Source organism: Manihot esculenta, chromosome 10 (genome assembly GCF_001659605.2).
Source record: "Manihot esculenta cultivar AM560-2 chromosome 10, M.esculenta_v8, whole genome shotgun sequence".
Lineage (NCBI taxonomy): Eukaryota > Viridiplantae > Streptophyta > Magnoliopsida > Malpighiales > Euphorbiaceae > Manihot > Manihot esculenta.
This window is the reverse complement of record NC_035170.2, coordinates 30,827,259-30,850,686: the sequence shown is the minus strand read 5'-3', so window position 1 is coordinate 30,850,686 and position 23,428 is coordinate 30,827,259. Positions and strand designations below refer to the sequence as shown.

The following is a 23,428-nucleotide window of genomic DNA, read 5'->3' as shown; positions in this document are numbered from 1 at the left end:
AAAATAATAAATTGTATATTATCTTTTTTAATATATCATCATTATTAAATTATTTTAAAATTAATAAACTTTATTCTTTTAATATTTATAAGAAAATTGCTGAGAATTTAAGATAGATAAATAGAAAAATAAATTTATATTTATGTAATGATGAGAGTAATAGTCAAATTTTAGATTATTTTTTATTTAAAATTACGTTTTAACTATTATTAAAAGATTTAATGATGTTAAATAAATTAAATAAAAAATAATTCACCATTTATTTATTTTAAAATAGTTCACTTTACTTAACCTTTTAACAAGTTAATTAAATTAAAATGAATTTTATTATATTTTCTCTCATTGCATAATTTAGAAATAAATTTGATATTTTAATCTAAAAACTGAATGACAATTTAATTATCTTTTAGAAAATAATATAAAAAATATGAAAACATTTAATTATTTAAATAAAATATATTAAATTAAATTGTTTTTTAATAACTTTTAAACAATATTCTTTTATTCTTTAAATTTTGTTTACTTGGAGGTAATTTAAAATTTTCAAAAAATATTAAAATTAAGTTTGTTTGGTTCAAGTCAAAATCTTTTCTTTTCTAAAGAAAAAGTATCTTATTTCAAACAACTTGATTAAGTTACTTCCTAAAATGGTGAATTTCACTAAGAAGTGAACAATTTCAACCAAACAAGTTGTTAATGCTGTTAATTAAGTTTGCTGATTGGCTAACCCATAAGCCATGACTTGTTTGTTGGTTTCACCTCAAGCTATGGGGCATGGTCCTACAAAATTCTTCATGGATCAGACAATCCTATCTTATGCCCAGCCCATAACCACCAACTAATATGTGTGGTTGATATATAACTAAAAACCACCAATACTCAATTATCTTTTCACAGAGCTCCCATGGCTACTCTCAGCTTCAATCCTACCAGAATACCTCACAAACCCATCTCCAAAATCACATCTGTCTCAAAACCCACAAAAATTTCCTTCCTTTCCTCTATAAAACCATCAAATAATACCCATAAACCCCACCATTTCCAATCCAACTCCATACCCAAACTCTCAGTTTCAACACAAGAAGAACTGGAGGTTGAGGACTATGAAGAAGATGACCCAACTGCAGAAATGAGCTATCTTGACCCAGAAACTGATCCAGATAGCATTATAGAGTGGGAATTGGATTTTTGCTCTAGGCCTATACTTGATATTAGAGGCAAGAAAGTTTGGGAGCTTGTTGTGTGTGATGATTCATTATCACTTCAATACACTAAGTATTTTCCCAATAATGTCATTAATAGTATCACTTTGAAGAATGCTATTGTGTCCATTAGTGAAGAGCTTGGGGTCCCTCGGCCGCAAAAAATTCGTTTCTTCAGGTGATTCTAGTTGGTATTTTGTATTTTATATGTATATGTAATTATGTGCTCTTAATAATGTTTAAGTATGGTTGGTGTTGACTGGTTTGCTTCTTCTTGTTTTATAGGTCACAAATGCAGACAATTATAACAAAAGCATGCAAAGAGCTGGATATAAGGCCTATTCCAAGTAAAAGGGTGTGTTTGGTTTCTTTTCTTTTCTTTTTTTGTCACATTATTTTTCCTTTGCTATTGAAGTCAAGCATGTGAATTGGTATCAATCAAATGTGAAAAGTGGCTGTGGGGTTGAGATTTAGTTAGTACCAAATGGGTTCCCTCCTGTTCTGCTATTAGTTCTAGTTTGGTTGAATTGTTAGAAAGTTTAATTGTCATTGTTCATTCAAAGCTAGGCAAGTAGAAATATCACCATTTCCCTTTAATAATAGGTTGCAATAAGAATTTAGAACTGATTTATTGATAAGTGCATATGATCTACATGAAATAGTGCATTTTCATTCACATGAAAGTGAGCTCCACAGATGAAAATAGCCTGTTGCCCCCACATATTTGAGAGTGGAAGATGAACTATTTTCAGGTGCACTGAATAGTTTCTCAGAATTTTAGGGATTCCTTTGATGTCTCACTTGCATCAACACATTCAGGTTCCCGGATGCACAAGGGGCAAGCATAAGCAAATTTAATGTCCTTGTATTTATGTAGTCTCCTCATTTTGCAGTATGCCTTGAGTTTCTTGTTAGAACTGCTTCACATTCATATTCTGACATGTTTTGCTTTCAGTGTATATCACTACTTTTATGGTTGGAAGAACGATACGAGACTTTATATACCCGTCATCCTGGCTTTCAAAAGGGATCTAAACCACTTCTAGCATTGGATAATCCTTTCCCAATGGAACTTCCTGAGAATCTGTTCGGGGAGAAATGGGCGTTTGTCCAATTACCTTTCTCAGGTACATGCACTAATGCACAATGACCGTTGCTTTAGTTGTATTGACAATGCAAAAATTTTATGCCCTGCAAAAATATTCTGAAAATTTACCTTATATTTGAAGATTTCATTTGCGCTAGCAGTTTCTTTAAAATGGTGTATAGAGGAATCGAGCATAGGCCATTCTCAACATAGAAATGTTTAAGTCTTGCTGAAAATTTGCTGAACTATAAACTATTCTGATTATAGTTTCCCATATTCAGCTGTTCGAGAGGAAGTCTCATCACTGGAAACAAGATTTATGTTTGGTGCAAGTTTAGATTTGGATCTTCTAGGAATCGAAGTTGGTGACAAGACATTGATTCCAGGACTTGCTGTCGCATCTTCTCGTGCGAAACCATTGGCAGGTGTGTACTATATAAGTACTCCTCCTCTCCGGGAAATTCTTAGGTGGATCTGGTCCATTATGGATCTATTTTTTTTCATGGGGACTTACTTGTCTGTGTCTTGGTTCATAATGGACCAGATTCAGCTAAGTATTTTCCCACCCTCTAATATATCTTCTCCTATAGTCTAAGTATATTGATGCCATTCCCTATTCATTATGTTCATTTCACAAATGCCAATGCCAATGTCTTCTTCACAGAATTGTTGACCTTCATCTGGATAAACCTTGTTCAATAACTCAATGAAGCAGAGTTTTGATTCAGTTATGATTGAAGTGTTAAGTTTAAATAATTTCTTATGCTTTTGCAGCCTGGATGAATGGACTGGAAGTGTGTTCAATCGAAGTAGACACAGCTCGTGCTTGCTTGATTCTATCAGTTGGAATTTCTACGCGCTATATTTATGCCACCTATAAGAAAAGTCCTGTAACCACAGCTGAAGCTGAGGCTTGGGAAGCAGCAAAGAAAGCTTGTGGAGGCTTGCATTTTCTTGCCATTCAAGATGAATTAGATTCAGAGGACTGTGTTGGGTTTTGGCTTTTACTAGACTTGCCACCTCCCCCCGTATGATTTAAGTGTCTTTTTTTTTAACCCTTTTGTTGGATAAAGAGAGCTTGAGCATTGAATCCATGGCTCTGCTTGCAATGTGATTAAGTGCCTGTTTTGAAGCTAGTGGCTGGGATTGAAACTTCAACCACTGAACTGTAAGTGTTCGCTAAATCAAAAAGAAAAGTTAGCAGATGAAATTGTGAAAAGCTAGCTTTTGATTTTTTTTTTTTTTCGAAGAAGCTACAAGAGTTGTAGAAACTAGAATTACAGCTTTTGGATTCAAAAGCCAAATTTTATAATAAGGTATCATTGAATTTGAAAATATCTATTATTGTTACAAAGTTGAAAACTTGAATACATACTAATAAAGTTATAAAAAAAATAACTAAAATATAAAAATTAAAAATAATTTTGTGCATACGAATATTTAATTATTAAAAACTCTACATAATTATAAATATATCATGTAATATGAAAAAAACTTACTCCATTTTTATAATTTTTATCTATTTTTTTCTAAAATTATTATCTACTTTTTTAAAACTATAATAATATATCTTATTATTATAATTTCATTTAATTTTATTTTATTTTTAAAAAATTTTTTAAAATAATTTTTAATATTTAATAAAATTTAATATATTTGAAATGAGTATAATAAAAAAGTTAATAAAAATTATATTTTTTAATATGCGTGAAAAAATAAAATAGATCAAAATTAAAAATGGAGAACGTAATTATTTATATTTTAATATATTTTTATTTAATATGTATAGAAAAAATTATTAATTTAAAGAATAAATTAATAATAAAATAGTATGAGCAGAGAGTATATTAAAATAATAAAATAAAATTTATTATTTTTAATTATTGTAACTATATTTTTTTAATCAGTATGATAAAAAAAAAAGGAGTATTATCTTACACTTGATTGAGCTAATTCTGTTGGGTTCCAAACTCAAATGAAAAAAACCGCGGCCGGATCTGGCAGCATCTCAGGTTCCTATTGGTCACAACAATAAGAATGACCGTACCTAATCCAGATCTCCTCACGTTAAAAGCAAACCAGAAATAAAGACAAACCAAACGCTCCCTTTAACCATATCCACAATACAAAGAAACAGAAGGTAGAGAGACCGGCAGATAGATGAGATCCTATTTTTCCCTTAAAACAAAAATTATTCAGAAAAAAATCCAATAAAAAAAAAAGTAAATAAGCTCCAAAGTTTAAGTTTAATATTAATTATAATAATTATTATTATTTTTTAAGGAGCGATCTCCAAATCCCTCTCCCTAAAACTCAAAAATTCAAAATCCCTCACTATGGCCTTTCACGTAGCTTGCCCAATTACATGGTTAGTGTCTTAGTATTACACACTAAATACTTCATTTCCCTCTCTTTTACTTCTCTCTACATCTCTCCCTTCTCTTCTGGTTTCTCTCATTTTTTTCCCTTTTTTTTGGTTTTTTGTAGTCGCCGGATTTGCTTCTGCTCGCTAGGGTTTCCGCGAGATCTCCACACCTCGAAATCCAAAACTGAGTTTCTGCTTCAGGTTTCGAGAATTGACGAGTTTTTGAAGGATCCTTTGGGAATTAGGGATTCTAAGGAGGAGTCTACTGTTCAGGTCCTTGTTCCTAAGGTTGAACCTGTTCCCGCGGCGCCTGCTCTGACTTTTGGTGTTGCTGGAGATGGAGGAGGAGGAGGTGGTGGTGGTGGTGGAGTTGTTGGTGATGATTTGGGAGAGGAGGCCTCTGCTCAGACCAAGCGTGTTGCGCTTCAGAGAAAGGCAGCTGCTGCTATGGTTGCTGCTGAGGATTATGCCCGCCGGTTTGAGTCTGGTGATTTGGCGGTGAGATTCTGGCCTCTGTGCAAGTGTCTATTACTGGCCTATATATATGTATATGTATGTATGTATTGCTTGGATGCTTATGATTTTAATTGCAAGTGTCTAGGATGGTTTGGTGGTTTTCTCATGGTTGATTGCGTAATTGTTTTGACTTCGGAGTGTAGAGTGATTTGGTAAATGGTCGCAGCTTATATAGTTATTTTGCTTGTCGATTGGAGTATATTTGTGCTGCTGATTTGGAGGTAAATGTTGAGGTGGATATTCCGTTAAAATGTTTGATTTGCTTTTCTCAATAGTGGTGCTTGGTTTATGTGTCTGAGATGGGCGGTAATTTTATATACTTGTTTGTAATTTTTTTATTAATTTTTTTTGGATTACATTTTTCGTATGTGTTTTTTTCCCCCTTTTTTTGGGGCCGGGGGGAGTTGTTTGAGGTGGTGGCATTGAAGTGTTCTATTGTTTTTATTTCATTCTTTTGTATTTATGCTTAAATCAAATGGATAAGAAAGAGCACCTTAGATTATTGTTTGATAGAGTCTACCCTTGAAGCAAGCTTTAGTAGTTTTTATTTTATTTTTTAATTTTAATTAATTTTTAGGTTGGCTCAAATGGTGCTACTGGAGAAGAGCAAGGTCTGTCCAACACAAATATAATGTGCCGAATGTGCTTTTCGGGTGAAACTGAAGGAAGTGAAAGGGCAAGGAGGATGCTTTCCTGCAAAAGTTGTGGCAAGAAGTATCATAGGAGCTGTTTGAAAGCATGGGCTCAACATAGAGGTAAAGTTATGGGTTAAAAGTTTTCATAGTTGTATTTTTTTTTTCTTATATTGGGGATGATGGCAGATTTATTTCACTGGAGTTCGTGGACCTGTCCATCGTGCAGAATCTGTGAGGTACTGATGCGTGAAATTTCAGTTTTCTTCTGAACAAACAATCTATTAGAGGTTTTACATGTTGAGATTGTCAATATATGGCCTTCTCTGGTCATCTGTATACCATATCTATTTCAATGCTTCAACACATTAACCTTAGAGTTCATTAGACCATTTTCTATATTCTTGTTAATTGTTATGCTATTCTCTAAGCTCCTTCTGAGACAGATGACATATTCATTTATTCTGCACTGCCATTACTTAGCTGGCAGTTTCCTCACTCTAATGGGTTTTACTGCGCTCATATTTAGTTGGAATTGCTCTTAAACTTTGATGGTTTCATTCTGTTAGATATGCCGAAGAACTGGGGATCCTAATAAGTTTATGTTTTGCAAAAGGTGTGATGGTGCATACCATTGTTACTGCCAACATCCTCCACACAAGGTAGGATGCTAATTCTATGTTTTGGGTTTTATATTTAGATTGAAATAGCATTTTTAACATTCAATTTTTTGCTTTGCAGAATGTGAGTTCTGGACCATATTTATGCCCTAAACATACAAGGTGTCACAGCTGTGGATCTTCTGTTCCAGGAAATGGTCTAAGTGTGAGGTACTGATCACCATGATAACCTTTGCACACTAATTCAGCCTGTTTATATTTTTATTTTTTTTTTATGTTATTGTTGTACTCTTTTACCATTCATCGAAGCAGGGTACATATTATGCCAATAAGGAGTGAAATTAAAATTTCTTCACATCCTTCATTATTAGCTTATGATAAACCTTTCCATTTTATGCATGTAAATTGCGTTGTGATTGTAATAATAATGGCGGATGAATTGTTTGGTCTATCATGGTTTTATAGACATTTTCATTTAAATAACTCTATTGATCTAGTAGGTTATAGGAGAAGCTGCTTGATGAGATGAGTTCAATGTTATTAAGACGAGAGGCAACACTAAGGCTAGGGGGATACCTTATGTCTTAGGTGAGAGGTGAGAGGCGCCTTTAGAAGTGAAGCGCCATATACACGTACACATGCACACTTAGTTTTGACGTAAAAGTATCATACTTTTAACCAGTATGATAATAAGAAGAGGAGAGGGAGAGGAAGAGGAAGAGGAAGAGAGGATGATATTACATACCCCTTAGGTTGTTCTCTATCAGCCGGTAGCTTGAAATGTAGAGGATAAGTTAGGGTTTCCTTTTCTGTCTTAAAAAACAACTGGAAAACGACCAATGCATAGGTTATTTTTGAAAGTCAGCATCTTGCGTTGCCTGGTGCCTTTTGTCACTTTTAGGAACATTGGATGAGCTGCACTTGTATTTGTAATTCTTATTACTGTATTGGATTCCATTGGCTTCTTTATTCTGGGCTCATATGTCATTTGTGTCCAAAATTTTCAGGTGGTTTCTGGGGTACACTTGCTGTGATGCTTGTGGAAGATTGTTTGTGAAGGGAAATTATTGCCCTGTTTGTTTAAAGGTATTGTGAACCTAACATGTAAGTCATGTATAAATTATTGGGTGAGTATATGCTGCTTTATTGATGATTATAGTTGAAGGCTCTATCATGAGGTGGAAAAGAATAATGCAGCTTCTCAGTGGGGTATTACTTAATAGTATAGCATACAACACATTTTTTGTGTTGATAATTTTTGGACATGGACTACGTGTGAGTATGTGGTTCTCTATGTTATAATTTATACATTCTTTTCATTAATGGAATTGGTTTAACTTGTAGGTTTATAGAGATTCAGAGTCAACACCAATGGTTTGCTGTGATATCTGTCAGCGGTGGGTGCACTGCAGTTGTGATGGGATTAGGTTGGTTGTTGCCCTTGCCCCTTGTTCATGAACTTAACCACTGAGGATATTGTCTTGACTGCAGTCTGCAAGTTTCTGAAGATTGTTGGTGACAGCATTTTGTGTGTTTTTGTTTTGTTTTGACTTGTTCATACCCTGTCCATTAGGGGTGGACATGGATAGGTTACCCTATCCATTGTCCATTTTTCATAACCTATCCATATAAATCGGTTAATGGAACTTAGTATCCTTAACCTAACCATTAGACATTGGTTAACCAATTATCGGTTATCCAATAAATCAGTTAATCTAACCATAATCCATCGGTTAACCTAAAACATAATCCAACAAATACAAGGTTATAAAAATTCAATCCCAAAATAAAATTACAAGTTCATAGATTAAAATTAAACACTACAAATAGAAGTATTCTTTGAAGTTACAAAGTTATAACCATATTAAAAGTGCTTCAACCAGCAATATCAAGCAGCAATATTAAAATAAGTTACAACCAAAATTACAAGTTACAACCATAAGTTACAAACATTAAAAAAGAAACAAGCAACAACACATTAATCATCAATGTTGACCAAGGGATGCTATTGAGTGACGCATAATTTCTCTGCATAAAAGAAAGCCCAAAATTAGATAATAATAAAATAGAAACTAAATATGGGTAAGAAATAGACAAAGTAAAAAAACAGAATTCACTTTACTTATTTCAAGACTCTCAAGTTTTTCAATGACCAAGTTAAGAGGAGGGCTGGGTTTAGGGTTTTGTTCATTTGGGTTATCCATAAAAGGATAACATTTGGAGACTTAGGGCTCTATTTATTTGGTTACTCATAAAGGGTAACATTTGGAGATTTAGAGCTCTGTTCATTTGGGTTACTCATAAAGACTTAGGGCTCTATTTATTTGGGTTGTCCATAAAGAAGTAACATTTGGAGACTTAGGGCTCTGTTCATCAGGTATTGTTCACGGGAATTATTCATTGGGTACTGTTCATTGGGTACTGTTTACGAATTCGAAATTCTATTCACAGTAAGGTGATTAGTCTTATTAATCATTCTGGATTTGTTAAAGAATTAATGAAGTATTTGGAATCTCTATATTTTGGCAAAGGGAATATTTCTCGTATTTATGATGCGTGTAAGGCGTTTTACCAAGCTGAGAAAATGTGGTCTTCCGTTCTAGGGCTGAACCTGAATGTCGAGTCATGACAAAAAAGTTTTGTGGGTACGTCAATTATTGGAAGAAGTTGGGTTCACAAATTCGGTGTCTGCTGAGTTGTATGGGACGAGTTGATTATATATGTAACAAGTTGGGCATGATTAATATTTATGCTCCAACTTGAGGGGGAGTGTTATAGATTATAAGAAGTAAATATATTAATATAGAAAATAAATATTGATAGATGGGTTAGTTGCTTAATTTTAGGGATCGTATAATCATAAATTTGATTTTTCTTCCTATTTAGATACTGTTTTTTTATATATAAATAGATTGTAATCTTTATTATGAAATACAACAACAAAATATTATATTTCTACACAAAAAAATGGAAGCGACGAATGGATCCAGTAATGCGGTTTAAAATGGAGTAGAAAAATTAAAACTTTGGGGGAAATGCGGTAGGGGATTAAGGGGAATGGCTTTGATCTTCAGAGCTTGAGTGTGGGTGGGAGGTAGTAGCACTGCTGAGTCAGAGTGTGAGTGATAGATTAGTTTTCAATTTTTAGGGTTTAACCATTTAGCCATTTAGGTAATGCCATAATGGGCAATTGGATTTGGGCATTGGGCTTATAATTGGGCTTTACTAATATTTTTATTAGGCCTATATTTAATAAAAGAAAATATTTTATTATATATATTCTTATATTAGGTACATATTTAATATAAAAATTAATTAGAAAAATTCAAAAGTTTATATTTGGGCATTGGGCTTATAATTGGGCTTTACTAATATTTTTATTAGGCCTATATTTAATAAAAGAAAATATTTTATTATATATATTCTTATATTAGGTACATATTTAATATAAAAATTAATTAGAAAAATTCAAAAGTTTATATATATATATATACATATATAGTTTATATATATATATACACATATATATTTTATCGGTTAACCATTATCTAATGGATAATTAAAATAACTAATCTATCCTTAACCATTAACCTAAAAATTCTAAAATCACTAACCTTAACCTTAACCATTAGTTTCGGTTAACCTAAAAGATCGGTTAGGGTATGGTTAGGTTTTGGGATGGCGGTTAATTTGGTCACCCTTACTGTCCATGTGGTCTATGGTCACCTGATCTTTTATATGTTATATGTTCTATGTTAGTCTTGCTCTTAAGTGGCTGAGCAATGGTCTCTGTTTGCACAATGTTTAAGTTGATGAGTTCTCTAGTTCTCCATTCAAAATGGTCTGGTTCTGCCCTATGTTGTCTAGCCTTACCTGTGAGCAAGAAGAATTTGCAGATGCACATAAAAATTAGAGATACCCATTCAAATATAAATAAAAAATAAATGTTAAGGTGATGATGCAGTTCTGCTAATGAGTATCTGCTAGTTATCTTGTCGTCAGGTTGGTAATCAAAATTAACTGAATCATGTGATAATATTGTTTTGTTTAAAGGCCGAGGAAATCTATTTGTGGTTGTGTCAGAATGAAATAGTTGACCTTTATCAGCAAGGTATTTGATCTGGTTGCTGAAGGATTCTGAGCATACTCCTCTCTCTCTCTCTCTCTCTCTCTCTCTCTCTCTCTATCTCTCTTTCTCTTGTCTGCATGTGTGCTTACTTAACTGTGGGGCTAGCTGCTAGTAGCTTTTCTGGAACATGTTCTCTGTGCACGAGAATTTGACAGAATCTAATTCTGTATGAGCTATGTCCTTGCCAGTGGGTGATATTCTTGAAATGTTTTGCAGTGATGAAAAATATCTACAGTTTCAAGTGGATGGAAACCTCCAATACAAATGTGCCACATGTCGTGGAGAGTGCTACCAGGTTTGTTAAAATGAGAATTCCTTTATTGATTGTGTCCCTCGTAGCTATATGGTGTGAGCAAAAGTCATCAGTTGAACCTTTTTATTCTTCTTTTGAAAAATTTTAAATAATCGGATAATGTATATTTCCAGGTAAAGGACCTTGAAGATGCTGTCCAAGAGCTGTGGAGGAGACGAGATAAGGCTGACCAAGGTCTAATTGCAAGCTTGAGGGCTGCTGCTGGGTTGCCAACACAAGAAGATATATTTTCTATTTCACCTTATTCAGATGATGAAGAAAATGGTCCAGTGACGCTAAAGAATGAGTTTGGACGTTCTTTAAAGCTCTCCCTCAAGGGGCTAGTTGATAAGTCACCAAAAAAGAGCAAGGAATATGGAAAGAAATCTGCTAGTAAGAAAACTGCCAGGAAAAAAAGCTCTCAGATGTCTCTAATTAATAAGACAGAACCACATCAGCACGACATTCGATCTTCTGGACACAGTTTGGATGAAAACAATAATGATGACAGTGATTCTCATAAAAAGGGAGGATATTCTTCTCCTGTGGCAGGAATTGTGAACCGTGCTGAAGGAATTTGCTCGGTTAATCAGACGAGTGTTTTGAAACATAAGTTTGTAGATGAGGTTATGGTAAGTGATGGAGAGAAGACATCTAGGATTGTTAAGATTAAGAATAACAAATCTTGTGATTTGAATAGTGGTGATGATACTGAAGAGCAGGCTAACAAGTTGAAAGCTGTGAAGGCAAAGAAGTTGGTTATAAATCTAGGTGCAAGAAAAATAAATGTAACTAATTCACCAAGATCTGATGCTTCAAGCTGCCAAAGAGATCAAGATCTGACAACTTCCAATGGTATGTTCTGCATTTAACATTCAACAAGTTTTTATATACTTAGATTTTATTATGATGAAATTTCATGTTTCAACAAGCTGAGATTTTAATTTTGGTATTTTTCATCATTGCTACTTGCTACTGCAATCATCAGTTGATCATTAATTCGTTGTGGGTGCTATATTATTGCAAGTATTAGTTGTTTTAGGAAAGGAATTTGTAGGATTCTACAGATTTTGTAGTGTTTTGTCATGGTCTGCTGATTGAAATAATCGACCCTTGACTCCTAAGTTTATACTTCATTTTCAACTCTCTCTCCCTCTCCCTCATTGGCTTAAAGTTAAATTTTATGGAGCAGGAAGTGAAGATGCAGGCCAGCATGGACTGAGTGATGGGTTTGTCGGGGATAGACATGAAGGTGCTACTGCATTTGGAATTGGCGATGGTAATGTACTTGTTTGCCCATCATTTTTTAATAAATTTATTTGTGTTATGCCAACACTGGGTGGCATTTGAAATGGAGGATATCATTCTAGTTATTATTAACATGATTGATTCTTACAACTTGCAGGTGACATCGTTGATCACTCTAGCCAAGTAGGAAGTTTGAAGTTTCCACGCATCAAGTTTGGAAAAGTGAAATCTGAAACTTCCAACTTAAATCCCAAATTTGACAGAGTGAATGCAGATGGATATGAAGCCATTCCTTTAGATCATACAAGTGTTCCGTCGGTAAAAAGAAGCATTGATTCAAGTGGGACTGCAATGGGGCCTGTAGGTGAAGTCCCTGCTTTAAAAAGCAACAAGGTATCTTTAGGGAAGCAACCAGAAGCCAGGCGGCCTGAGACACATACTGAAAGCAATGATGATTCTAGTGACACACCTATTTTGCAATCACTGCCAAAAGATTCCAAATTTTCATTGAAGTTAAGGATTAAAAAACCTAATCTTCTAAACCAGTATACTCGAAAGCCTCTTCCTGAGGAAGAAAAGAGTTCCATAAGGGGCCAAAGGTCAAAAAGAAAGAGACCATCAAGCTTGATGGAGAAAACACTTCTTAATGAAGGTGAAGATGTCGCACAGTCACATCAAGACAGTGAGATGATGGAAGCTAGTTGGATATTGAAAAAGTTGGGTAAAGATGCAATTGGAAAGAGAGTTGAAGTTCATCAGCCATCTGACAATTCATGGTGAGTTTTCCTTTCCACCCCTTTACTTTGGGGAAAGGGTGCTTTGAAGCTATGGGAATGAACATGCAAAGTAAATTGGTGAGGAAGCCCTGGAATCATGAGAAAGATACTATTACATAGGAAGGTGTAGAGTGTAGACCAAGGATCAGGTGAGTCGCATACTAGAATTGATGTGTTTCTAGTCATAAATAATATAAAGACTTTTGAATCTGGAAACCTCTTAATGCCCGTCATCCTTTCTTCTGTATATTGAACAGAAATAATGAGTTGGTTGTGAGAGGGTCATATGCTCAGTGGTCTAATACTCATCTGCATCTCATTGACTTGTGTGTCCTCTGCCCCGTCATTCTGCTTCTGTGCATGCATGTCACGTCTCCTACTTTCTCAGTTTCTCCTACTTGAAGGAAAATGTATTTGCTGTCTTATGGAGATGGGAAATGACTTGTAGAACCCTTCATGTCATGATATGACTTGGAAATTTTGGTTTGTGTTTTTGGGCTTTATCTTTCTTTTTGGCTGTTGATGACTTGCTAATCCAGGCATAAAGGAGCTGTCTCTGACGTGATCGAACACACTTCAATATTATCTGTTGCACTGGATGATGGTACAGTAAAAACCTTGGAACTTGGGAAGCAAGCGGTTCGCTTTGTTCCACAAAAGCAAAAAAGGTCAAAAACATGAACGTACAAATTTGTTTGTAGTTGGCAATTCGCATTTGGAGACTCTTCCATATTAGAGTTGAAGCAGCAGTCTCCACTCCTGTAGACAGATTAAAGTTGCATTTTCTGGGTTCTTGTATCGCAAATGATTCTTCATCAAAGCATGGTTCAGTGGAGCAGTTCACTTGGTTACAACCAGGGATTATTTCGGAGTAGTGCTCTATTCTTTTGTCATTCTCTGCATGTATTTTTAGATATGTAGATTTGTTCTTCCAATTGTTCTGGATGCTGTATCTAGGCATCTAGGTAAACATTCTCACGTGTTGTTGATTAGTGCATAGTAGGTGGCAGCCTCGTTACTTGTAGCTAGAATCGTAGAATTGACCATTGGCGCCAGAGGCCATGGCCTATGCGCCCATACCTCTGTTTTGCTTGGTAAGTTTGCGTTTGTTAAAAAATATTTTTTTCCATTTTATAATGTGAGACGTTCAGAAAATGCAGTACGTGAAAATTATTTTTCATGTTAAAAGAAATTTAAGGCATTTTAAAAGAATTACTTTTTTTAATAAAATTTTCAGTGTTTGATAAATGTTTAAAATAGTAATGGATAATATGCTTGTCAGCTGTATTTTTTATCCGTTTTACAATTAAAATTATTTCTCATTTAATTTGATTTATTTTATTTTTTATTTACGGTATATTAATATTTTTAAAATTTTATTAATTATAAAGGGTTTTATCTTTTAATTAAAATTTTTCATTAAAAATTTAATTAAAATCATAAAATTAATTACATAAATATAAAAAAATTAAATGCAATAATTAAATTAATCATGATAAAATAAATAATATTTATATTCAAAAGATATTGTCAAAATTGTATTTTAATTATTACATATTTTATAAAATAAATTAATAATTTTAAATACTTTTTATTAAAAAAATTATATATACGTTTATTATTCCTTTTATATATCAACATGGTTGTACATAATTTATCAAAAACATATATATAATTGATGCTAATAGTTAAAAACTATCATAATAATTAAATTAAACATATCTTAAATTATAATAAAAAATAAATTAATCTTTTTTTTGAAAGCTATCTCCTACATACAAATTATTTCTTCCTTGAGGATTTGCCTGGATTCAATGAACGATGGAGTAATTTGTTAATCTCAACGTGTTTTGGCTTGTTTTCATGTGGCCTCTTTTAAACGCTAGTTAGTACTAACATTTAAAATTTTTTATGAAATTAATTAATTAATTTTATTTTTCTCAATTAAAATATATTTATTTTTATAAAATTTAACTCTTTAATATTTTTATTAAAAAAATTATTAGCTCTTTGAATTATCTATATTGTATTATATAATTTCTTAATTTTAAATATTCATATTATTTGGTTATTTTTAATTAAAATAAATGATTTTTTATAAAAAAATAAAAAGTTTTTAAAATTTATTTTAATTGAGTGAACTTTGAAACAAAATTAATTAATTAACTTTTTAAAAATTTAAGAATTTGATAATACACTGGGATTGGACTGTAATTGAATCAACTTTGAAATTAAAATCGTCTTGAGCTCCTGAACCGGTCCGATTCAGTCCTAAGAGGCTGCGGCGTGGCGGGAACCGGATCCTGGCCTTGTTCTTCGGGAGAGTTTGTACGACATCGTTTAACGCCTTCCTAACTTAACAATATATATCAAGTATTATCAAGTCAGCAGCAGGCAAGCGGAGACTCTTTCGGCTTGTGTGTGTAAAATACACTCCCAGCTTCAAAGAGAATCAGTGAAAAGAAAAAAAGCGCTTCAAAGAGAAAGAAAGAAGCCATGAATGCTCCCGACCGCTACGAGAGATTCGTCGTTCCAGAGGGCACTAAAAAGTAACTTCACTTTCTCTATCCCCCTCTGATTTCTCTCCCAACACCTCTCGTTCTCTAAAAGTTCACCATTTTTATCTTCTCCAATTCTTCCCTAGTAATTATCCTTGCTAGGGTTTCTTACGAGGGAGACACGAAAATCATAAATGCGGCGTCGTTTACTGTAGAGAGAGAGGATCACACAATTGGCAATATTCTTCGCATGTAGTAATTAATTTCTTTTTTTAAAAAAAAAAATTCGCGGTTTTGTTTATTGTAGCTTGATTAAACTCTAATTTCTGCTTTTTTTTTTTAAATAATTAGGCAGTTGCACAGAGACGAAAATGTCCTCTTTGCTGGCTATAAACTTCCTCATCCTCTCCAGTATAAAATTATTGTTAGGGTTAGTATTTGTTTTTTCACGTGTATTTGTATGTGTGATATGTGAATTTTTTTAAAGGGTTTAGCTTCATCACATGAGATTTTGAGTGACCTTGTGACGATATTTGGCATGGATTTTATTTTATTTTGTTTTTTTTTATTTTTTATTTTATGGATGAATTTATATACGGCGTAAAATTCTCAAGTCGATATTGGGTGCAAAGGATCTTCATACTACAGCAACCACTGGATTCTGATGAAATTGTGTTGTCACATTCTAATGGAAAATGTACCTTGCAACATATTCAATTTTGTAAATGATCCCTCTTTGGTTCACTTAATTAAATATTTGTTTAGAAGTCGGTAGCTGTTAAGTTCCATCTGTTATTTAGTCTACTTTTGCATGAGAGTTGTGCTTGTGCATCCTCTTATTGCTTTATCATTATTGCTGTTGCTGTGTTATTGTTGTTGTTTTATGAGAAAGTCTTTTGCATTTGGCATATAAAGTGATCATCCATTAGATGGTGGGTCTATATGTTGTCCCACATGGCAACTTCATGGAGATAAATAGCTTGCATAATGTATGGGGAGTCTTTATTTATGATGTTTTAGTTTAAAGCTTGGAAATTTACGGAAGTTCCTTTCCAATGATTTTGGGGTTTTAATCTTTTTTATGTGGTTTTGTAGATTCACACGACTAGCCAGTCTTCACCTATGCAAGCATATAACCAGGCCATCAATGATCTAGACAAGGAACTTGACCATTTGAAGAATGCATTTGAGGTATGAGCATGACATCCTCTTTTCCTGAACATCCTTTTAATTGGCATTGCAAAAGTTAGGTGTTTTGGCTAGGATACTATACTTTTATATTCTATTATCACATTTTATAATTGGCCATCATTCTTTGATTTAATCGTCCAACTAGCATGATTATAATCTTGAACTGTATGGCATCTGAGTTATATTGAGCCACTGTTTGTTATAAGCACTTGTTACCAAAAATTCCTAATGGATTTAAGTGTATTTAATTAAGTTGATACCAATGTCCATGCAACAGTTGTTTAGGATGTGTGCTTCTCTGTGTTTTTTAGCATATTTATTAATACGAGGAAATAGTAGGAGAGCATCCCAGTGGAAGTGTAGTGTTCTGTATGCAGACTGTGGACTACAATTGAGCTTAAATTGAAACTTTTGACAAATTTGAATAAAAAGTTGAAAAATAGGGTAAATTGAGCATGCCCAACAAGTATGAGAGTGAAATTAAACATGTAGCCTTTTATGAGAACGTAAGAATTAATGTGATCTTCCAGTCATTCATATTTTTGTTGTTGAATACATAAATGGTTTGCTCAAGCTTGATTCTGATGTTCCTAAAACTTTGGCATGTAGGCTGAGATGGCAAAGTTTTCTCAGGATTACTAGCATGCAACTCTTTCAAGGACCAGAGTGAATGGATAGTCGGTTGATTATGCTTGCTGGAAATCAGAAGAAAGAGTGATTTTGATGAGACTTTGTGTTGTTGGTTGTAAACTTGTGCAAAACAGTGCATTAAATGTGATGAGAGATGAACATAGCTCAAGTTTAAGTGTATTTAAGATGACATTCTCATTTTGAGCTATTTTGAAAGATGAAGACTTGCAAGGTTAAGAGTATAATAGAAGATCTATAATTGTCTACCTATCATCTTCCTCCCAATGACTTGTTCATCTACAATGACTTGACAATAGCTTCTTTAGCCACTGCACGAGTTCATGGAGGTAGTCTTGCTTATCTTTGGCAATGGCATCTGTCCTCCCTGATTTTCATAATCTTTTGACCCTTCTTATAACAATAAGCAATTTGATTGGAAGGCGAAAAGAGAAGGCATACCTCCTCGGAAGCTTGCTTACCTCCCACTGCTTGGTAATGCAAAGCTTCGGTGGAGAAGTCATCAGCATCTAAACAGCTTCTTTTAGCATCCAGAGCCAGTTCTTGACCTGATTATTCAAGGCAGGTTTCTCCTCTGTATCGAGAAGCACAGCTTGGATCTTGGGGAGTGTGCTTTTTCAGTTTCTCAAGTTCATGATTGACACCCTACCACAACCCAATCTGTCGGAGAACTCCCGAGCCCAGTTTCTTGATGATGTCTCCAGCAAATCGAAGAGAACCTCTGCTGCCATTTTTTGGGAGAAAAGTGTGGATGTGTGGAAGTGTTTTGTGATTGCAAAAGAGTCCAATGCTGTGAAGATCTTTGGACTTTAATCCTTCTGAATTACATTTGAAATATTTGCACTTAATTATGGAAAGAAACAGTTTTATATGCTCTATTCTTTGTTTATCATTGAAAGCAATATAAAGAATTAAATAATGAAGATTGCAAAAGAATTTTATATGCTTTGCTTTACAAAGAATTAGGCCAAGGCCTTGGTATATTCAAAATTTCTCTTAAACACAATCAAACACTTCATCTTACAAGAAAAAAAAAAAAAGAAAAAATAACAAAAAAGAAAGATGTTCATCTATTCATAGACTTGAGGTTGAACCATCTTCTGCCACTACAAAGTCAGGGTCCGAAGTGAAATCAATGGCCCAATCCCAGGTGACATATGGGTCAAATTCCCACAACCCTCACAATACAAATGCCTAAGATTAATCTATTCTTTAACATCTCTGGGCAGCTTCCTTGAGATTTTTTACAACCTGAGATATCTAGCACATGCAAATTCTGCATGACACAAGGGATGAAATCTCTCCTTTTCCTTGTGTTTCAATTCAATACATAATTATGCCAAATTTTGTGTCCGTTCTCCCAACTGTATTCTACAAAGAATCTCTGGTTCTTTCCTACCTAAAAGTTTTTCAACTATCTCACTAGACAATTTACATGATAGTGAATTCATCATCCAAACCATCTAGTTCTCCTTTTAGATGGTGTTGTTGAATGATCAAAACAGAGGTATTGACTGAGAAACCAGACCCTGAAAGCACATCCCCTATTGGACCTAATTCTGGACATTGTTGCCAATCATTCATCCCAACAGTTAATATTGAGTTCACTCTTCCTCCTCGTCCTACGATGATTAGTGCATACTGCCCTTCCAATGATCTCAGAGTTGAATATGTCTCAGCTGAATTGGCCAGGTGCTTCTCCATATAGGATACATGCCCTCCTGCAACGTATCTTTCATAGAAATGAGCAAAACACTCATCATCCAGCTTCATTTCTGCTTCTTGCTCTGCAAGATTTACTCTGTAATTCCCAGTTCTTCTGTTGTTTTCTGAATTATCTTCAAGCAGGAATCTTATCACTGTGAGCTTTACTCCTGGGTGCCGCGCAACTCGGCCTGCATAGGCTAGTGCTTCTCTGTCATCCTTGCCTCCAATGAAGATGACTGCTACTTGGAAGGATCTTGGTGTTGTTGATATATTTTCTGCTAATCCAAGACCTCTATCCACTAGAATCCCCACTGAACATGGGGCATTTCTGAGCATCTGTTATAATCCAGAACCACCAGTAAGTTAAAATTTTGATTTGCAATGATAATTTTGAACCTTTTTCATACACAAGTTAGGAAGATGAAGAATTAAGAACATGTTCTTGTTAGATTTGTGATGTTACCTTCCTATTCACATATCGGAAACCTGGATGACCCCCATCTAATGTTCCACCTGCAAACTGGTTCTTGTGAAATGGCAAGATGATCAGTGAGACCATTAAGTCCTCTGCTAACACACACATGTCGTGAGCCATGCTATTGAAAGTTGAAAGAGTAAGCATTCTTCTCAAAGTGATTCCAACTCCATTTTCATCCACATAAGCTTGGATTGCTCTAGTAATTTCATCTCTCATGTCTGTGACTTGCTTATCAGTTACTGTCACAGTGTCCATTCCCTCACTCTGCACCAATGTGGCAGCTATTTGATCTGTGAGTTCAACCATGTCAGTGATATAAACCAAAATTCCAGGATCAGCCGTTCCTCTAGAAATCTCCATGAAGTTGATAGTTGAAGGCACATTATGTGTTCCATGAACACACAACAAGACTGGAAGCTCCTTCGTGGGATCGAGCCACTGAAGCGCCCTTCGATGGGTTGGTGCACGTCTCCTTGCTCGTTCGATGATTCGCATCACAATTGATGGAGTGTGTACAATTGTGAAGAAGATCACAATAACCATGATAGTGCTTGTTGAAGTACTTGTAACTTCATACTGCAAGCAAATTTAACAGCACAAATTAGATCTTCCATTACTAATCATGTTACTGTTAAGCTTCAAAAGAATAGCAAATACTTACTATGTCCAAAAGAATAGCCAAGAATACATGAAAATGACCCTTTGCACTCAAGAGCAATCCAAGTTCAGCAGATTCACGCCAATGATAACCCAACAATGCCCCACAGATCACTGTTCCAACAACTTTTCCAAACAGTGCTATTGCTGTAAGAACAGAGAATCTTGCCCATGTTCCCCATTGGGCAGGTTCAAATTTCTGGAGATTAGCATGAAACCCCATCCAGAAGAAAAAAAGTGGATAATAAATGGTGGTTAGTAGATAGTTGATTTTGCCAACTGCCCATTTTGATACCCTGCCTTCACTTGGCAGAAAAATTCCTGCCAGAAATGCACTGAGAATAGGACTATATCCATAAATTGGAGAGGCAGTGCAAATCATGACCATGAAGGCAATGGAGAGGACTAAATGTGAGCCTTTCATAGGTTTCCCTTCTGGGTTTTCATTGTTCACCCAGTTCATAAAGATTGGAGAAATTTTCGCAGCGAAAATCGTTTGAAGCAGCAATGCAGAACTCATAGTTAAGATACCGGTAAGTTGGGAAGAAACATCAGCAAGTTTTGAGTTTGGATATATAAAAATGTATCCAATGGAGATTATAAGCATAGATATCATATCAGAATGAACTCCTGCTGCAATCACAAGCTTTCCTATATCCGACTTGCCTATTTTGAGATTCGTTATGATCCGAGTGAGTATATGCGAGCCACTACCGGAGAGGGTGATCGAAAGCGAAAGGGTGAAGCCTATGTCTGCACTTCTTGAGTAAGACAGAAATGGTGTTATGCTGCAAGCTAAAACAAATGTGGAGATCATCCCAGCATAGGCTATTATAGCAGGTTGAGTTGGTGGTTTAAAGATCACATAAGGATCCATTTCCATTCCTAACACAAACATATAGCAAATCATCCCAAATTCAGCTACAAAATTTAGTGTTGTTATAAATTTTTCGTCGAAAGAATCTCGAATCCATGGTATGTTGCCAATAAGAATCCCTATCTGCACAGAAAAAGATTTGACAGGAAAAACATTAATTCTATCCAACAATTTTCTTAAGGACACACAGCCTGGGATATGCATGTTTCTACACATGTTATAGGTAGAAGTTATCAAAAATGTTACTAAAGTCGTTTAAGATCTTGAGTTCAAGCCGCAGTCGAAGCTAATGATAAAAAAGGAAAAGAAACAGGAAGCTAGAGAAAGAACTTACAATAATCTCAGAAGTTATACGAGGTTGAGAGAGAGGCCTTAGCAGATGATGAAGAACATGGCTTAGAACAAATGTCAAGACAATTCCAATGACTTTTCCAGGACCATTTTTAATGTTATTGGTTATAAAATTCTGACAAGTTTGTTCCTGTCCTGTTCCCTGAGGGACGGCAGCCTTCTTGGCAGGAGTTGCCATTTTTTCTTTCTCTTTTCTTCAGCTTCTGAGCAGCACAACTTTTTTGGCTATGAAATTTCTCTATTTTTGTTTTCTCTTTCATTGTAAACAAACCAATGTCACCTTTTTTTTTTCCCTTCTTGGGTTGTTTTCCAAATGAGCTTAGTGGTTGTAATTTGATTCCGTCCCAGTAGGAGAAATTTGAGCAGTAAGTTTAGGAGATTAAGCCATGTAATTGCCTCTAAAAGCTTGTAGGATTATAATTAAACACACAATATAAAGGTGTTTAAATTACCCATCATTCCCATATCCTCATAAAAAGAAATGGAATTTTAATTTTTTTTAGCAATTTATATTTGATTTAAACTTTAATATAATGCATGCGCTCACAGACTTAGTTTGGTGGTAGGATTATCTAAATAAATCTGAGAGATCTTAAATTCTACTCTTAAATCTAAATTTTTTAAAAAATAATGCATAAGGAGGAGAAAGATTTTGTATTTTTGAGATATTTCATATTACTATTTTATAAAATAATATATATATTTTTAATAAATTTACGCCAGCTTATTAAAAAATAAAATATTTTCTTTTTATATTTAAATTTTAAATTTAAAATAGCAGAAGAAAATATTATAATATTTTTTAGAATTCAAAATAATAGAAAGAAAAAATATTAATTAAATATATAATATATTACCATAATACAAAGAAAATAATGGTAGAGGAGAATTAAAAATTTAACTAATAGGTATGATTTTTAATTTTAGATTAAGAAATTTAAAAATCTCAAATATTAATTAAGTATAAAATCAAGTATCATCAAATTAATTGTGTAAAAAAATTAAAAAATTTTATATTTATTATTATATATTATTAATATTCAATAACATATTTTATTTAAAAAACTATTGTGTTTAAGAAAATAAAATTTATTAAATTTTAATAGTGATAAATAGCGGTTACAGATTACAATAATGATAGTGGCAATAGAGCAGAGAATCATATATCTCAATAGAGTTGAGTTGGTAAAGAGAGTAGAGCTGTACAATCGGTAAGGTTCGGTTTCGAATCGAATCGAACTGAAAAATCAAAAATCAAATTATAAAAATATTAAAAATTAAAAAAATCGATTATAAAAATATAATCGAACCGAATCGAACTGATAAAAATCAGTTCGGTTCAATTCAATTTGATTCAAATCGAAATCTATAATTTTTTTAATTTTTTACTTTTAATTTGAGTAATATTTCACATAAATTTATTAATAAATATTATTTAAATACATAATAATAATACTTAAAAAATCCATAAAAATTTATATAAAATTAAAAAATATATATTCAATCAGTATTTCTATGTATAAAATCAATTTTTCAGTTATTTAACACGTTTAAATCAAATCGAACTGAAAACTGAATAAAAATACTAACCGAACCGAACTGAACTTCCTGATTGACCGAACCATTAAACCGAAATTGATCGGTTCAGTTCGATTTTTCGGTTCAGACCGATTTATGCTCTCCCCTAAAAGAGAGTGTGCAGTGTATTTTATGATAAATAAAAAAATTAAAAAAAATTTAAAATATGAACCAATTGAAAATGGAGAAAATAAAGTTGTATGAAAAAAATTATGTTAGTGAGTTTTATATAAAATGAAAATATAAAAGTTATATTTTTATAAAAAATAAAAAATTAAAATTATTATAATAATTAATATAATAAATTTTAATAATTTAAATTTAATAATTTGATTGTTGAAAGTTTGTAAGTTTGATTTAAATATTACAAATACTATATATCTATTTTTTATTATATTTTAATTATTTATGTTTATTTATTTTTTTATAATTATTAATATTTAATATAATTAATTTTATTAATTTTTTAATTATTTTATATTTTATTGTAATTAATATTTTTTATAATAATTTTAATCGATTATATATATTTATTTTATATAATTATTGGCATAAAAATATATACCATTTATAAAT

General features: G+C 33.3%; 4 protein-coding genes across 8 annotated transcripts; 3 read left to right on the top strand and 1 right to left on the bottom strand.

Annotated features, from left to right (window-relative positions):
- Positions 1-854: 854 nt before the first annotated feature.
- Positions 855-3,624, top strand: LOC110624104 (protein TAB2 homolog, chloroplastic). Of its 2 annotated transcripts, XM_021769190.2 has the most exons (5): positions 861-1,380; positions 1,488-1,557; positions 2,158-2,329; positions 2,571-2,714; positions 3,064-3,624. In XM_021769190.2, the coding sequence occupies exons 1-5, from the start codon at positions 905-907 to the stop codon at positions 3,321-3,323; spliced, it is 1,122 nt and encodes a 373-aa protein (XP_021624882.1). In that variant the 5' UTR covers positions 861-904; the 3' UTR covers positions 3,324-3,624. The 2 variants fall into 2 exon arrangements, with proteins under 2 accessions (XP_043816584.1, XP_021624882.1); XM_043960649.1 differs by lacking the exon at positions 2,571-2,714 and having other exon boundaries at positions 855-1,380.
- A 769-nt stretch (positions 3,625-4,393) lies between these two features.
- LOC110624753 lies at positions 4,394-14,037 on the top strand. 3 transcript variants are annotated; one of them, XR_002489464.2, is made up of 13 exons: positions 4,394-4,657; positions 4,777-5,152; positions 5,748-5,925; positions 5,992-6,041; positions 6,372-6,464; positions 6,544-6,632; positions 7,430-7,508; positions 7,767-7,849; positions 10,768-10,846; positions 10,978-11,698; positions 12,036-12,122; positions 12,249-13,016; positions 13,125-14,037. XR_002489464.2 is itself a non-coding variant. In XM_021770039.2 (13 exons), the coding sequence occupies exons 1-13, from the start codon at positions 4,626-4,628 to the stop codon at positions 13,546-13,548; spliced, it is 2,628 nt and encodes an 875-aa protein (XP_021625731.1). In that variant the 5' UTR covers positions 4,395-4,625; the 3' UTR covers positions 13,549-14,037. The 3 variants fall into 3 exon arrangements, 1 of the variants encoding a protein (XP_021625731.1); XR_006352311.1 differs by having other exon boundaries at positions 13,407-13,527; XM_021770039.2 differs by having other exon boundaries at positions 4,395-4,657; positions 12,249-12,867; positions 13,407-14,037.
- A 1,210-nt stretch (positions 14,038-15,247) lies between these two features.
- On the top strand, positions 15,248-18,080 carry LOC110624069 (DNA-directed RNA polymerases II, IV and V subunit 11). 2 transcript variants are annotated; one of them, XM_021769143.2, is made up of 5 exons: positions 15,248-15,416; positions 15,528-15,617; positions 15,717-15,795; positions 16,461-16,556; positions 17,166-18,080. In XM_021769143.2, exons 1-5 carry the CDS (start codon positions 15,364-15,366, stop codon positions 17,196-17,198), a joined length of 351 nt encoding a protein of 116 aa, XP_021624835.1. In that variant the 5' UTR covers positions 15,248-15,363; the 3' UTR covers positions 17,199-18,080. The 2 variants fall into 2 exon arrangements, with proteins under 2 accessions (XP_021624835.1, XP_043816460.1); XM_043960525.1 differs by having other exon boundaries at positions 15,267-15,416; positions 15,512-15,617.
- Positions 18,081-18,371: 291 nt separating this feature from the next.
- Positions 18,372-21,726, bottom strand: LOC110624357 (cation/H(+) antiporter 28). The gene is made up of 4 exons (XM_021769451.2): positions 21,258-21,726; positions 20,051-21,046; positions 19,375-19,965; positions 18,372-19,247 (listed from the first exon to the last, which is right to left on the bottom strand). The coding sequence occupies exons 1-4, from the start codon at positions 21,450-21,452 to the stop codon at positions 18,636-18,638; spliced, it is 2,394 nt and encodes a 797-aa protein (XP_021625143.1). The 5' UTR covers positions 21,453-21,726; the 3' UTR covers positions 18,372-18,635.
- Between the last annotated feature and the right edge of the window lie 1,702 nt (positions 21,727-23,428).

What these genes read in the sequence shown, in the direction of transcription:
- LOC110624104 (XM_021769190.2), top strand. Translation starts at nt 905, where the DNA reads ATGGCTACTCTCAGCTTCAATCCTACCAGAATACCTCACAAACCCATC. An exon ending in TGTCCAATTACCTTTCTCAG is followed by an intron (nt 2,330 to 2,570) that starts GTACATGCACTA and finishes TCCCATATTCAG; the next exon opens with CTGTTCGAGAGGAAGTCTCA. An exon ending in TCGTGCGAAACCATTGGCAG is followed by an intron (nt 2,715 to 3,063) that starts GTGTGTACTATA and finishes ATGCTTTTGCAG; the next exon opens with CCTGGATGAATGGACTGGAA.
- LOC110624753 (XM_021770039.2), top strand. Translation starts at nt 4,626, where the DNA reads ATGGCCTTTCACGTAGCTTGCCCAATTACATG. An exon ending in TTGAGTCTGGTGATTTGGCG is followed by an intron (nt 5,153 to 5,747) that starts GTGAGATTCTGG and finishes ATTAATTTTTAG; the next exon opens with GTTGGCTCAAATGGTGCTAC. An exon ending in AGCATGGGCTCAACATAGAG is followed by an intron (nt 5,926 to 5,991) that starts GTAAAGTTATGG and finishes GGATGATGGCAG; the next exon opens with ATTTATTTCACTGGAGTTCG.
- LOC110624069 (XM_043960525.1), top strand. Translation starts at nt 15,368, where the DNA reads ATGCTCCCGACCGCTACGAGAGATTCGTCGTTCCAGAGGGCACTAAAA. An exon ending in ATTGGCAATATTCTTCGCAT is followed by an intron (nt 15,618 to 15,716) that starts GTAGTAATTAAT and finishes TTAAATAATTAG; the next exon opens with GCAGTTGCACAGAGACGAAA. An exon ending in ATTTGAAGAATGCATTTGAG is followed by an intron (nt 16,557 to 17,165) that starts GTATGAGCATGA and finishes TTTGGCATGTAG; the next exon opens with GCTGAGATGGCAAAGTTTTC.
- LOC110624357 (XM_021769451.2), bottom strand. Translation starts at nt 21,452, where the DNA reads ATGGCAACTCCTGCCAAGAAGGCTGCCGTCCCTCAGGGAACAGGACAG. An exon ending in GTATAACTTCTGAGATTATT is followed by an intron (nt 21,047 to 21,257) that starts GTAAGTTCTTTC and finishes TTTTCTGTGCAG; the next exon opens with ATAGGGATTCTTATTGGCAA. An exon ending in TCCGATATGTGAATAGGAAG is followed by an intron (nt 19,248 to 19,374) that starts GTAACATCACAA and finishes GGATTATAACAG; the next exon opens with ATGCTCAGAAATGCCCCATG.